This window comes from Chenopodium album, chromosome 10 (genome assembly GCF_948465745.1).
Source record: "Chenopodium album chromosome 10, dcCheAlbu1.1, whole genome shotgun sequence".
Classification (NCBI taxonomy): domain Eukaryota; kingdom Viridiplantae; phylum Streptophyta; class Magnoliopsida; order Caryophyllales; family Amaranthaceae; genus Chenopodium; species Chenopodium album.
The window spans coordinates 61,792,322-61,806,476 of NC_137843.1; the positions used below are offsets into that span (position 1 = coordinate 61,792,322).

Here is a 14,155-nt window from a genome sequence, read left to right on the forward strand (position 1 = left end):
TTCAGTTGGTAGTTTATGACAGAATATCCAATTACAAAATCATAAGAGAATCCTCAACCCAAATTACCTCTAGTGGGGTTTGATCCGACAACCTTTTGATTGTGAGATGACAAACCTTGCTTGGTATATTCTATATTATATTAGTATTAGCATTATATTAATAGTATGAATATTATTCATAATGTTTTTTTTTAATCTAATACATTGTTTAATATCATCCTTTTTGGACAATTACCATAATAGAAGATGTGAAACAACATTTACTAGATGAATGTATATGAATGAAACACAATAAATAATTAGGTGTACTGATATGCATCAAAAAATAAAAAAATAATAAAAATAAAAAATAAAAAAGATGTACTTATATAAGATGAGTAAATTTAGTATTATTCTAAGGTCCCATTCCACTCTTTTGTATTACTTGATTTCCTTCCAAGAAATAAAAAAAGTAATGTGATTTTGTAGGCTTTATTTATGCCAAGATGCTAAGTGTATTGTTCATTTGTCCTTAAAAAGACCTCGTGGAATCTTTGTCCAGCTTCATAAATCTTTAATCTTATAACAGTGCTAGAGAGCTTCATAGATAATACTTTCTCCGTTTCTATTTAGTTCTCGCGTTTGATTTAGGCACATATATTAAGGAGAGAAGATAGAGTGAGAGAGAATGAAAAAGCAAGTGGAGTAGGTTGTAATTGCAAAGTAAAAAAGTTACCCCAAAAGAAAATGTGTCAACTAAAAAAAAAACTTTCTAAAAAGGAATATGTGTCAACTAAAAAGAATCGGAGGTAGTATTTGATGGGGAAGTTGAGACTTGAGAAACAATCAAGGGAATTCACTTGAACAAGTGGACCAATCTTTTGTAAATCAAAAGCAGAGGAAGGCATGGGTTTTTGCATTACATTTTCAACAAAATTCATTTAAGAATTTTTTTTTTATTATTTTTTTTTTTTTTTTAATATCTGGATAAGTCGGATTGGATTTGGATTAGCATTTTTACCAAACCAGTTTGTGCTATTAACAACGATAAAAAAACACACACACATAATCATCACCCTCTAGATATATTGACTATTGTAGACACTATACAATTTTATTCAATTAAGATAATTTATTTTTCAAAAAACAATAAATAGGTAATTTAAATTATTAAGTAATGGGAGTAGATCATAATACCTAAATGAGATGAAAAGAATAAAAAATATAACAACCTCACCATTGACTTTCTTAGGTCAAAATTAATTTATGATACTTTTAATTTGTAGGTAAGGTAAGCCTTTGGTTCTTCTGGTTAGGTTTTTGTAGGGTAAACTACTGAAGCAGTGGTCTTTGGGGTCAAATGAAATTCTATAATAATCCAAAAGTAAAATAAATCATTTAATTAAGTCACAATAAAATCCTCTTAATAGGTACCTAATACAACCTGCCCCTCAAATTAAGGGTCTAAATTCATATTGAAATTCCCTTCATTGCTCTTCCATCAAACACACCACTGTTGGACCATAAATCAATGTAAGGTTCTTTGAATATCTTTTTGATTTTAATCCCTTTTTTTTCTTGTTACGCCCTTCATTCAAAATTATGCTTAGCTCTTGGAGTTAAAATGTGTAAATTCCTGACATAAAATCTTTATATTTATAATAAAAACAATGAATGATCAAATATAAAATTGCATATCCAAGAAAACATTTTTCTTTAAAAAGGAACGGAGTAAGAAAGATCCTAATCAGACCTCAAGACCAAAGCACCCTTACTTTGTAAGATTTTAACCTCGACCCTCTAAAATATGGAGTGTAGGAGAAGAGTCTTACCAAGCAAGTCCATACCTTAACGATACAATTGCATAAAATTTTGTAACTTATAATTCCCATTATCAAGAGAGAAGCTATTAGCATGATTGAAGACTGGAAGTGCACCAACCTTTTTATCCAAGTGTCAAAGACTTCTGAAAGAGAAGATTTGGGAAGTAAGATAGCATTAACTAAGTGGAGGGCAGAATTCAGTAGACCAAACCCAATTTGGCAAAATCCCAACCAAGAGAAATTTAAGTTGATGGTACAGTTAATCAAAAAGATTATTTTAACTTTGAATTCCCCACTAATTTCTAACCCACTAACTATATTTCAACTTCACTATAAAAAGAAACTCAACATACCACGATAACACCAGGCACTAGATTCATCCATTCATACTCTTATTTTCCCTTCCTACAATGGAAGATAAGGAAAACCATGAGCAAAATGAGTGCGGAAAGAAAATCAAGCAACAAATTACGGTACCCTTTATTTGGGAAGATAAACCGGGAGCACCCAAAAAGGATTGGATGCCAAAGCGCGAGCTTACTACTCCTATTCCCCTCCCAGTGAAGTATGTTGCTTCAATCCCCTTCAAATGGGAGGAGAAACCAGGGACTCCACTTCGGAGTTTTGCTCAGGAATCAACAGAACAAAAGAATCAAGAAACAATACCGGAAAATAGGAGCTTACCCTTACCTCCTGCATACTTTACTAAGTATGAGGATGAGACCGATGAAGAAGATAGCTCCTATGGTGATGATTATGAAGACCGAGATTGGATGTCAGAGTTGGATTTTGAGGCAATGAGTGTCCAATCAGAAGATTCCTTTTGCTCTGCTCCATCTCTCCTAGCAAATCGCCTCACACCCCTCCGAAACCCTTATATAGAACATCAGGGTAACGGGTGTATGGAAGCTCCTTTTTCACCAGAAAGCAGCAGTATTCCAAATAGTTGTACAACTAGAGATATAAGCTTGAGGGGTTCTGCTTTCTTGGCACACTTCTTTCCTTTATATCCACCCAAATCTGGATTTCTAGAAAAAAGAAAGACCCCTGAAGAGAAAATTAGGCTTCCTGAGAAGAAACCTCCTACTTTGGTAGCACATAAAAAACTCGGTGGTGATGGCAGACAAAGTGGCGTGATTAGAAGGCCATGCACCCTGGGAGAGCTGATAATGCAGAGTCGTAGAAGAAGTTGTCGCCGAAAGGCAGTTAATATGAAGAAACAATATCAGCAAAAGGTAATCTAATCCATAATATTACAGAAATTTGCATAAAACTATGCATGTCAAAAACAGTACAATTGCAATCTACTAGGGAATAACCTTCTAGATTGATCAAAACAAATGGCTATTTAGCAACCAATGCTTTTTAAAAACTGAGAAAGGAAAAAAAAAAATCCCAAGTTATATACTTCCTCATATTCTACAGATGGACAAAATTGGCCAAATGGTCTTTAATATTTCCTCCATATATACAAAAACTATTCGCTAATTTACTTGCCTGGTGGGAAAATGGCAGGACTTCACAAAGAAGAAACCTCAAGGATGCTTCAACATTGTGGCCAGTGGAGGAGGACTAGTGAAAATGCTGAGGGAGGACTTCCTGGCATTAAGAATTTCTTAGGAAAGCACTTCATGGATATTCTTTTGTGTAGAAACCATTTTCTCATATTTGTAGGAGTGAATTATTCAGTGTCTCCATATATCTTCTCTTCTAGACATGTTTCATATAAAAACTATCAAAGATCTTTCTGTGTTGTATTGGCTAATAATATGATATCTGTACATTTTCTCCATTTATCTCCCTTCTTCAACGACCTTTCCACTAGGTGATGTTTATTTGACGAATTTGCTAGACAATTGATTATTCACAGGAAGTCAAAAATACTGAAACTCACAGCACGTTAGCGGGGTGATTTGCAGCTTTCGCAAACTTTCCTAATCCGTGCCATAATCAAAGGGATTTCTCTGTCAGCTACCGCAGTGAAACAACACCTAAACCACCCAGGTTCAATGCAATGAAAGGATGACCCTGGAGTTAAATTTACTTTGCCTACAGTCAGCAGCTTCTCCCATAAGTCGAGCTCTCCTTTTTCGTTGTAGGGCTTGATTAGCCCACTAAAATTAGCCCAGCAGTATAATCCTCCATCACTCCTTGCACAAGGTATTCCAAGCTGATCTAAACCAGCAACAAAGGAGTCATGCACCCTCTTTAGCCTCTTTTCGTTTATTTCCATATATTCTTCAATGAACCTTTTATCTGACAGCATTGATACTACTAAGCGCTGTGTAGGAGCAGAAATAGAAGAAAACCTGGCAAGCTTTTTTGCAGCAGCTAATACGTTCTCATTAAAGGTATAGATGGCCCCAACTCTAAAACCTGGAAGAGAAAGATCTTTGGACAGTCCATAAATAATATGAACCCTATTCTTCTCAAAGTCTTCTGCTTCAACAATCTTTGCCATGCTCACAAATTCTGTATCCCCATAGGTTGACCCCGCAAATATTTCATCAGATATAATGTGAATGTTTTTGTCCCTGGCAAAGTCTAAAATGGTATATAGTGTATCATTTGAGAGTATATTGCCCACAGGATTGGAAGGGTTTGAGAAGAGTATCCCACGAACTTTTAGCCCTCGTTTTCTAGCATTATTATAAGCTTGGTCGAGGGCAGTACTACTTAATGTGAAGTTGTCAGAACTACGACAATGTATAGGTATTAGTTCCACTCCAGTACGCACCAAGTCCCTGTCAAAACTGTAGACTTCCATGTTAGTCGTTGCCATTTCATCTAATTGTTCGTGTATTTTGATATTTTTTATGTAAATGGACAAGGACAATATAACTGGTTTTGATAAATGTAGGAAAAATAATGTTCTTTAACTCATAAGATAAGACAGGAATAGATAAGTACCCAGCATAATATGGTGCAGGAATCAGAAAGGCATTCCCATGGTCTGCCAGGCAGAAGCATAGTATCTCCACTGCAGGAGTAGCACCAGACGTCAATACTAGTTGTGACGGATCAAAGAAGACATCCCCCATGACCCTAGACATGAAATCTGCCATTGCCTACAATTGAACAAGATACCTATCACTTTCAAAATTTTCAAGAAAATAGAATTGCACACCTGAATTGTGACAAATTGACAATCACATGGAATTAGTCATAAGTTTGTTCATGAATAGAGAGCCAGGTTAAGGAAGGGGAGATGCATAGAGGAGCACATCACTTGAGTAATTAACAATTTAGCATGACTTTGTAATAATTACATGCAATTCAATTTAAGAAGGCCTCTAACAAGGAAATACGGAGCAATAAAAATAAGATAAAATTAAATAAAAATAAAAAAGATGGGACATCTATGTGCATTTAGAAGTGTTTGTTGACCAAAACACACAGCATAAAATGATTTATTGAAAGCCTAAATTCCAGAACATGCAAGAATAGTAGAAAGACAACATGCCAAATGTTCGTAATTCAACTTTTTACAATGCAGCCCTAGTTTTCAGATACAATTTAGCGGAATAAATCAGGCTAATCTTCAATCCTAGTTCCTGGCTCCCTAGGTGATTTAAGAGCAAGATTTAGAAACGATCTCTCTGAGTTTAGAAAGTACAAAAAGAATAATTCCAAAATTTGAACTGTCTTTTCACTTAACTATGAAGAATCCTCTCCACAATAGGACCAATTTCGTTCACTGAATAAACATTTAAAGACTAAATTGATTACAATATGAGAAATTTTGGGGGGAAGAGGTGAGTTACTTGTGCAAAGTAGATTATCATTACAATCATCATTGGTATATGCATCCTTCAAAATTCATGATCCAGCAATTGACTTAGAAAAAAAAGATGTCACGACCTGTTACATCCTAGACAGCTAGCTCAGAAACAAATATAACCTTTAGTGGAGTAAACAGATAGCCTAAATTCAGGAATCGGGTCATTTGCTTTAGTAAATCACCTTGACAAGGAAATTATCCTTGCCAACTCTTCATTCAATATCAATTCCAGTTTCAATATAAGCTAGTTTAGATCAACTTCCCTGTTCTTTCCCTGACTAAGAATATACTCTATTATATCCTAGCATAACTTCTTACAAAACTCTCTCAAGTGCTTGTTGTGTTGATCCATCAAAATATTACATCTTTCTTAAACTATTACTATTAGTCTCTAATGTCACACCAATCTTTTTCAGCTATTGACAATTTCAACTAATCCAAATCATTCTACTACATCAAACCAACCCAATTTGCCAACTTTTGCCCAAATGCAATTGATTCCAATTTCCAAATCATTCAGCACAAAAAGTTCTCAAACAATAGCCCCTAATAGCTAAACTTTCCATTTTTAGTGTAATTATTAATGAACTATGCATCATTAATCACAAAGGCTTACCTACATTGCAAAATAGCAATAATGACTGGGGTTATCTAATACAAAATCATCATCAAAAGCAGCAATTTTTTTTTTTTTTTTTTTTTTTTTTGACAGGAAAAACAACATTCTACTTTAACCAATAATAAATACATAAAAATAACATAAATTCAAAAAAATAAAAAATAATTTACCATTTTCAAGTCCATTAACCCATCAAATGGCTGGTAAGTAGCAATCCCATTAATCCCCAATTCACCACCATTCAACATCGAACCGTCCCAATTCTCTGCTACCCATTTCTCAATCAAATCCAACGACAACTAAAAATCCACAAAAACAAAAAACAATTAACACCCAATCAAAATCAAAAATACCCAACAAGAAATAAAGTAAACCCACCAAATTCTCAGCCAAACCAAGCTGAATAACCCCATTGGGATTATCAATTTCATGATAAGCATCTTTCCTGGCCCTATCAAGGCCCAAATAGTAAGCAGAATCATTGGGCCCGGCAAGCACAGAAGCCCGAGAAGAAAGACGAGCAGGCCCAATAGAACAACGAGAAGAAGATAGACTTGGGCGAGAAGAAGATCGATGAAGCTCGACATTGGAGGAGGTAGGAGAGAGAGTTGGAGGAGATGAAGAAGAAGGAGGAGGTTGATTGTTGTTGTTGTTGCGATTCTTCTTAAGGTAAAGTTGGAAGAAGTAGAAAAGAGCACAAGGGATAATTGAGCCTAAAATAAGGCCACCCCTACCTTGAACAACCCCTTGTAATGGCACAATTAGCCTCATTGCAGGGGGTTTTGGGGTACCTGGGAAATTGGGGTCTTTATTGTTGATGATGTTCTGGGTTTTTTTCTGGGTTTTGGTGTTGGAGGAGAGAGAGTGGAGTGAGGTCATGTAAAGATGGAAGATTTGAGATTGAGGATTTGTGAGGTGGGAGAATAACTTGTCAAGAGATTTTAGGGGGATATTACTTGTATTTGTGTGGAATCTTTTTGAGTTGTTTTTCTAATTTTTGTTTTATGTACTTTTTCATGTTATTTCTAGTTACCTGAACATGTGAGAAGGAGTCGATTTTTTTTTAACGTGTTGATTCTAAAAGAAAAATACTCTGTATATAATCATGTAATTACTTGTTGAAATCATCTCAATAAATAATTTTTGGATTTTATGGAGTAGGTTTTTTTTTTTTTTTTGTTATTTATACTAATTGATAATTTCACATTTTATTGGTTAAAGTTTTATATTGGCATACTTCATAGGTATCCAATTAAAATAGAATACTTAAACAAAAATAAGGGGAGTATTGTATTTTGTTAATACAGGGAATATACTTGCTAAGAAAAAGAATGTTGGAAGTAAATCCTTTTTAAAGTTGAAAATTAATATTGAATTTTGAATTAGGTTTATTGGTTTGAATTTGAAGTGACTCACTTTTTGGTGGGTAGGGTTTTAATTTGAAGGATTTGGAATGGTTTTTTTGTTTTTTTGTGTCTTTATGGGATATATTTGATTATTGAAATTTTGATTTGGTTGAACTACATGGTAATATTGGTGTACATGGATTCTTGATGACATTGGCACTGTTTGTTTATTTTGTAATGTTGATACGAGTATTTTAGTACTCTTTTCGTTTTTAAATACTTGCCACACTTTTCTTTTTTGGCCGTTTTTAAATACTTGTTTCATTTCCTTATTTGGAAATTCTTTACAATACTTAATTCATTTATCTCACTTTATAGACCCAACATAAATCATATTTTTTCTTCTCCAATTCTCTCAACTACTTTTGCTTTTTACAATTTTTTATTCTTCTCCCTAACCCATTACCTCCATACATTAAAACTTTTTCTAAATTCTCCTAAAACCGACACATGGAGAAATTGAAGTATTTTAAAACGGAGGGTGTATAGTGCATTTGTTAGTTGGTTATCTATTATGGTAAATGGGTGGATCGTAGAGAGGAGCAAACAAAAGCGGATCATATTCAATCGGCTTAAGCAAGGCCCATCACCCATACTTTTGTGATCCGAAATACAAGGAAAAGGGTCTTGTCTCCAATTCAAACGTATTATGGTGAACTTGCACAACACTACAACTTCACTTTCTTTTTTCCAGGCTGCATACCACCTTAATGCTCCATCAAACATCGTCATCACTATCTATCTTTATATCTTGAACAACCTTTCTTTAATTTTTATTGTCCTAGTCCTATGTTCCTAACGGTGCTTCCATGCCGATACATGCACAAGGTACCACATACATGTAAAAGTGTGTAATCTTTTTTCCGTATATATAAATTGACATGCGGAAGACAAAAACTACAAATGATATTTTTAAATGAAATTGGAGGCCATGAACTAAAATTTACTTGTAATATGAACACTTGAATAAGAAGAAAATTTTCAATTATGAATACAATAGAATATAGGATTAATTACTAATGATGTAAATAAAGGATTACTTCAATCATAAATTCTTAAATTATCAATTTAAATCCCCCCAAATTATAAAGTACAAGGCCAAGAAGACGGATTAATGGTAAAGAGGACAATTGGTTTTTCAAGTAGTTTAATAAAAATCACTCATTAGGTTACAATATTGACATACATAAGAGGAGATTAAATTAGTTAAAGAATAGTAATGCACCATAATATAGATGTCTTAACACTCTCAACTCCCTTTTAGTTTGTCTCATCTGACTTGTTACAATCACCAAAATCAGTTCAAAACTTAAATATTTTCAAATTCGTTACACTAAAAAAAAAGTATATGATATTATAAAAGTTGACAATTAAAATAAATCCAATACCACACAATACATTAAAACCACATTTACTCAGTAAATATTTATACTCCACAAAGGTCATGCAATGACACAATCAAATAGGTATAGGGGAAAACTAGTATACTCTACAAGTGAAATATGTCAATTCGAGTCACTGAGTCGGGTTCGATTGGGCTCATCGAGACGAATTTAGTTAGAACTTGAGTCATACAAATCATTATACCCATATAAGTCAAAATTTGTTTTAAGTTACTTTCAAATCAAATCAAATCGAATCGAATTAGGTTGGTTCAGATTTTCACACCTCTCTATATAAGTATCTCACTCCTTAGCATCAGTTAGCACCCACTAAGCAACAACCATGAGCGGCCAAAGAAGTGAAGCAACCACTCACCTCCCCACTATCACATACCTTTTCATTATCACAACACTCCTTCAACTCGCCCTAGTCAACTCAGTCCCACCTCCTCCCCTCTTCGCTTGTGACCCATCAAACCCATCAACAAAATCCTACCCATTTTGCAACACCAAATTACCCATCAATCAACGAGTCAAGGACCTTGTGAGTCGACTCAGTTTAGACGAGAAGATAGCCCAACTAACCAACTCGGTCCCACCGATTCCACGACTCGGTATCCCTGTTTACGAGTGGTGGTCCGAGTCACTTCATGGGGTGTCAAGACACGGCCGTGGGTACCGGTTCAATGGTACGTTTGCTAGAAATGGAACTATTTTTAATGGAACTGCTACTATTAAAGCGGCAACTATGTTTCCTCAAATTATTCTTACCGCTTCTTCTTTTGATGCTCAACTTTGGTATCGTATTGCACGGGTGAGTTACGTTATCATCATTTATCTACTACTCCCGTTATGTGCAATGATTTGACATAAAGTAGAGAGTTAAAATGTCTAATCGTTGAACATAACCTGTAACTGAGATAGTATTTTTTTTATAATATTGAATCTTTAATACTTCGTATTAAAGGTAAAAAGGAATGTTTTATTTTTTTACAGACTAGTAATCTAGCTAATGTTATATAGACCTGACTAAACATATCCGACTAACGTTACTTGACCCATATTTGGAATTGGCTTGAATTGGAATTGAAATAGAAAATATCCAAAGGATATCTAATCTAAATCCAAACTAGAAAGATTCCTCTGAATATAACTTGACCCATACAATTGTGCACTTAGAATAATACAATTGTCACCTCTAATATTATGTATGAGAACACAAACTTCTAAAGAAGAAAATTACTCAAATGAGTCAAAGTTTAATGGGTTATAAAAAACTAAATAATAGTCTAATTTATTTTGGGTAAGTGTTCATGATAATATAAATCTATATCATCCATATTTCTTGAGTGGTAATGAGAATAAATGAAATGTTGAAGTTGTAGTTCCATTACTATAGGAAACACATCAAGGTAATTTAGACTATAAACAAAGCCACAAACTCCTTAGCATCAACACAATCTATGACTATTGTGCAAATTGGTGTTATTGTCTACAAGAAAGCTATCTAATGCAGAGTCTTGGGGAGCTATACCAAAATCTAGGTATGAATGTCTGTGTGCTTCCTTATGTATCTAAACAAAAAAAAAAGGGTTGTCAATCATCAGGAACAAGTTCGTCTCTTGTGCCCCGCAATCGAAAAATGTACAATCTGGTTGTTCAAAATTATTTGTCACTAATCTAGTTTAAATTGCACCATCAACATAGTTTAAACATATAGCTAAATTTTCTATTGCCAGTAACTAGAATTCTAAACTATTCCTTCAAGAAAAGGAAATCAAGGTCATACATGATGAACTGTATGCTAAAAGCTGGGTGATCTTAAACAACTCAGAGCTCAACTAACTAACACGTTTATAAATAGGCTTGTTGTTGTGGTCCTATTACGCTTAGTTTAAATGATCATCACACTTCTGTGTAAAATGTAAGTGAATTTTGAAATTTTCGTATGAATGAAGGCAATTGCAACTGAAGCAAGGGCGATGTTCAATGTAGGACAAGGCAAAGGCTTGACATTTTGGGCACCAAACATAAACATATTTAGGGATCCAAGGTGGGGAAGAGGACAGGAAACCCCTGGAGAAGACCCTTTGCTGACTTCTATATATGGAGTGTCCTATGTGAGAGGGCTGCAAGGGTATACCTTCCAAGGGGATAAGATATCAAAGCATCTTCAAGCTTCTGCTTGCTGTAAGCACTTCGCAGCTCATGACTTGGATAATTGGCACGGGATCACTCGATATACCTTCAATGCAGAGGTAAAAAGATACAATCATTGACTCTTGTTTCCTTTATGTATGTTTGTATTACCCTTGGCCAAGTATTTTACTCTTTGTATCTGCCTATGTGGGTTTTGAAGGTGTCTAAGCAAGATTTGGCAGACACATTCCAACCCCCGTTCCAGAGTTGTGTTGAACAAGGTCAAGCCAGCTCGATTATGTGTGCGTATAATCGTGTGAATGGAATCCCTAGTTGTGCTCATCATGATTTCCTAACAGACACAGCTAGAGGACAATGGCATTTTGATGGGTAGCTTGCATGTATATATCATTTATTTTGTATTCTAAATGGCTGTTTTTTTTTTTTTTGTTTTTTTTTTTTTAACTACTCTAAATGGTGGCTCCATCTTTTGACAGTTTTTGGAAATCCTTATATTGATTCTTAGGTACATAGTCTCAGACTGTAATGCAGTTCCAATAATTTTTGAGCAACAGAAATATGCTAAAACACCAGAAGATGCAGTTGCTGCTGTTCTAAGTGCAGGTATATCTAAAGTGATGCTTTGTTTTCGGAGTAAATATAAGTTCAGATAGGAGCTACCTTAGTTCAATATTATCAAAATATTTGAAGATAGTAAGCATTTATACAGTGAAAACAAGCAATTTATTATTATGATTGAAAACAACCAACCAAAAATATGCAGTCTGATAATTCATGTATTCCTCTAATTGTGTTGTGTTTGAGCCTTTCCTTTCATTAATCTACTGAGATTTGAAAGAGAATAGATAACAGCTGAAAAGTAAGAAATATTTACCATTTTCTGCGGTGTGTTGTTGGGATTACAGGGATGGATGTGGAATGTGGATCTTACACATCACGGTATTCCAAATCAGCAATCACTCAGAAAAAAGTTGCAGAAGAAGAAATAGATCAAGCCCTCAACAACCTGTTTTCTGTTCGAATGAGATTAGGCCTTTTCGATGGAGATCCAAGGATAGATGGATCTTTCGGGAAGATTGGTCCAGAACAAGTTTGCTCAGAAGAGCATCAGAATCTTGCACTTGAAGCTGCCCAAAACAGCATAGTACTCCTTAAAAATGACAACAATCTCCTTCCGCTGCCAAAAGCCAAAACCAATTCATTTGCTGTAATAGGCCCCAATGCTAATTCCCCTGAAGTTCTTCTTGGTAACTATGAAGGTTTTCCTTGCAAAACTACAACAATTCTCGAAGCATTGCAAAGTTATGTTGAGAATATAAAGTATCATTCAGGGTGCAATGCAGTTGAATGTTCATCTGCTGAAGTTGAACAAGCAGTGGAGCTAGCTAAAGAGGTTGATTATGTTGTTATGGTGATGGGTTTGGATCAAACACAGGAGAGGGAGAAACTAGATCGTGTTGATCTTGTTCTTCCTGGTAAGCAGCAAAGTCTTATAGCAAGTGTTGCAGAAGCTGCTAAGACACCGATTGTGCTAGTGCTTCTTTGTGGTGGCCCGGTTGATATCTCTCTCACTAGGGATGACACAAAAGTTGGAAGCATTTTATGGGCTGGTTATCCTGGTGAATCCGGGGGACTTGCCCTTGCAGAAATCATCTTTGGTGATCATAATCCAGGTGACTATATAGCTAACCACTTTTTGCTTAGTCTCTTCAATGATTAGGGACCCTGTCACAAAAAATAAAAAATAAAATAAAAATAAGTAAATAAATAAAAACTTCTTAGTTAATTTTTTATTTAAAGGCTTAAATCAAGATTCAGAAATCATTAGTCACATTTATAGTTTTTATTGCCATATCTGAGAGGATAAATGCAATACAATATCAAGTAAGATTTTGAATTATTTGTTTTTATAGTTTAACAGGGTTGAAAAAAAAGGAGTTTGGACTAGCAAATGTATTAAAAAAAAAATAAAAAATAAAAAATAAAAACAAACAAACAAACTTGCAAAACTACCTATGAAGGTCCTTATACTTTTGGTTAATTGCAGGTGGGAGACTTCCAGTGACATGGTATCCACAAGATTTTGTTCAAGTACCAATGACAGATATGAGGATGAGGCCAGACAAATCTTCTGGCTATCCAGGGCGGACATACCGTTTTTACCAAGGCAAGAAGGTTTATGAATTCGGGTATGGGCTGAGCTACTCAAACTATTCTTATGAGTTCACGACAGTTACTCGAGATAAAATTAACTTGAATCAGGAACCACATACTAACCAGTTTCTCAAGAGTTCAAACATCACCTGGCCCATATTGGTTTCACAGCTGGGTGTACAATTCTGTGAGACACTGAAGTTTTCAGCTTTTGTCAGAGTGAAAAATACTGGGAAAATGGCAGGAAGACATCCTGTTTTACTTTTTGTGAGGACAAGTGAACAGAATGATGACAGCCCCATAAAACAATTAACTGGGTTTAAGAGAGTGAACTTGAATGGGGGACAGGAAAGCGAAATAGAGTTTTCTGTGAGTCCGTGCAAGCACCTAAGTAAGGCTAACAAGGAGGGGCAGATGGCAATGGACAAAGGCGTATATTTCCTGGTTGTAGGAGAGGCAACTTACAAGATCACTACCATTGCATGAGCTCATTGAAACACTGCTTGGGAGCTGCAAAGTTAATCAGAGATTTTCCTAGTTTTGACAGTTTGACTGTATTAATTAGTTCAGTGTAATACTACAGATATCAGAACAATAAGCTTTTGTCAAGACTCAAGAGGCTGATATCATGGTTCCATGGGTTTATCTGTCTTCTTCACCCTACATTCCCAAATCTCAATTAAGAACCTCCTTTGAACATAGTTGTGATGGTTTGGGATCATGCCCCATGTATAATTTGTGTCTCACGTCGAGTCTAATTCCCCCCTTTGATACAAGACTATCGATATCATTTTGAGACTAAGGCTGTGTTGTTGTTGAAGACTATCGATATCATTTTGAGACTAAGGCTG

The 14,155-nt window shown here is 35.0% G+C and overlaps 3 protein-coding genes across 3 annotated transcripts; 2 read left to right on the forward strand and 1 right to left on the reverse strand.

Moving 5' to 3' along the window:
- The first annotated feature begins 2,104 nt into the window (after positions 1–2,104).
- On the forward strand, positions 2,105–3,597 carry LOC145562839 (uncharacterized). Its single transcript, XM_081623247.1, has 2 exons — positions 2,105–3,037; positions 3,318–3,597. Exons 1-2 carry the CDS (start codon positions 2,213–2,215, stop codon positions 3,420–3,422), a joined length of 930 nt encoding a protein of 309 aa, XP_081479373.1. The 5' UTR covers positions 2,105–2,212; the 3' UTR covers positions 3,423–3,597.
- LOC145562838 (putative aminotransferase ACS12) lies at positions 3,028–7,074 on the reverse strand. Its single transcript, XM_081623246.1, has 4 exons — positions 6,581–7,074; positions 6,373–6,501; positions 4,713–4,870; positions 3,028–4,555 (listed from the first exon to the last, which is right to left on the reverse strand). The coding sequence occupies exons 1-4, from the start codon at positions 6,971–6,973 to the stop codon at positions 3,703–3,705; spliced, it is 1,533 nt and encodes a 510-aa protein (XP_081479372.1). The 5' UTR covers positions 6,974–7,074; the 3' UTR covers positions 3,028–3,702.
- Positions 7,075–9,311: 2,237 nt separating this feature from the next.
- On the forward strand, positions 9,312–13,949 carry LOC145562841 (putative beta-D-xylosidase 7). Its single transcript, XM_081623249.1, has 6 exons — positions 9,312–9,804; positions 10,949–11,248; positions 11,350–11,519; positions 11,656–11,753; positions 12,056–12,823; positions 13,198–13,949. Exons 1-6 carry the CDS (start codon positions 9,334–9,336, stop codon positions 13,788–13,790), a joined length of 2,400 nt encoding a protein of 799 aa, XP_081479375.1. The 5' UTR covers positions 9,312–9,333; the 3' UTR covers positions 13,791–13,949.
- Positions 13,950–14,155: the final 206 nt, after the last annotated feature.

What these genes read in the sequence shown, in the direction of transcription:
- LOC145562839 (XM_081623247.1), top strand. Translation starts at nt 2,213, where the DNA reads ATGGAAGATAAGGAAAACCATGAGCAAAATGAGTGCGGAAAGAAAATC. An exon ending in AGAAACAATATCAGCAAAAG is followed by an intron (nt 3,038 to 3,317) that starts GTAATCTAATCC and finishes GGAAAATGGCAG; the next exon opens with GACTTCACAAAGAAGAAACC.
- LOC145562838 (XM_081623246.1), bottom strand. Translation starts at nt 6,973, where the DNA reads ATGAGGCTAATTGTGCCATTACAAGGGGTTGTTCAAGGTAGGGGTGGC. An exon ending in TTGGTTTGGCTGAGAATTTG is followed by an intron (nt 6,502 to 6,580) that starts GTGGGTTTACTT and finishes GTGGATTTTTAG; the next exon opens with TTGTCGTTGGATTTGATTGA. An exon ending in CCTGCACCATATTATGCTGG is followed by an intron (nt 4,556 to 4,712) that starts GTACTTATCTAT and finishes GGAAGTCTACAG; the next exon opens with TTTTGACAGGGACTTGGTGC.
- LOC145562841 (XM_081623249.1), top strand. Translation starts at nt 9,334, where the DNA reads ATGAGCGGCCAAAGAAGTGAAGCAACCACTCACCTCCCCACTATCACA. An exon ending in TGCTGCTGTTCTAAGTGCAG is followed by an intron (nt 11,754 to 12,055) that starts GTATATCTAAAG and finishes TTGGGATTACAG; the next exon opens with GGATGGATGTGGAATGTGGA. An exon ending in CTTTGGTGATCATAATCCAG is followed by an intron (nt 12,824 to 13,197) that starts GTGACTATATAG and finishes GGTTAATTGCAG; the next exon opens with GTGGGAGACTTCCAGTGACA.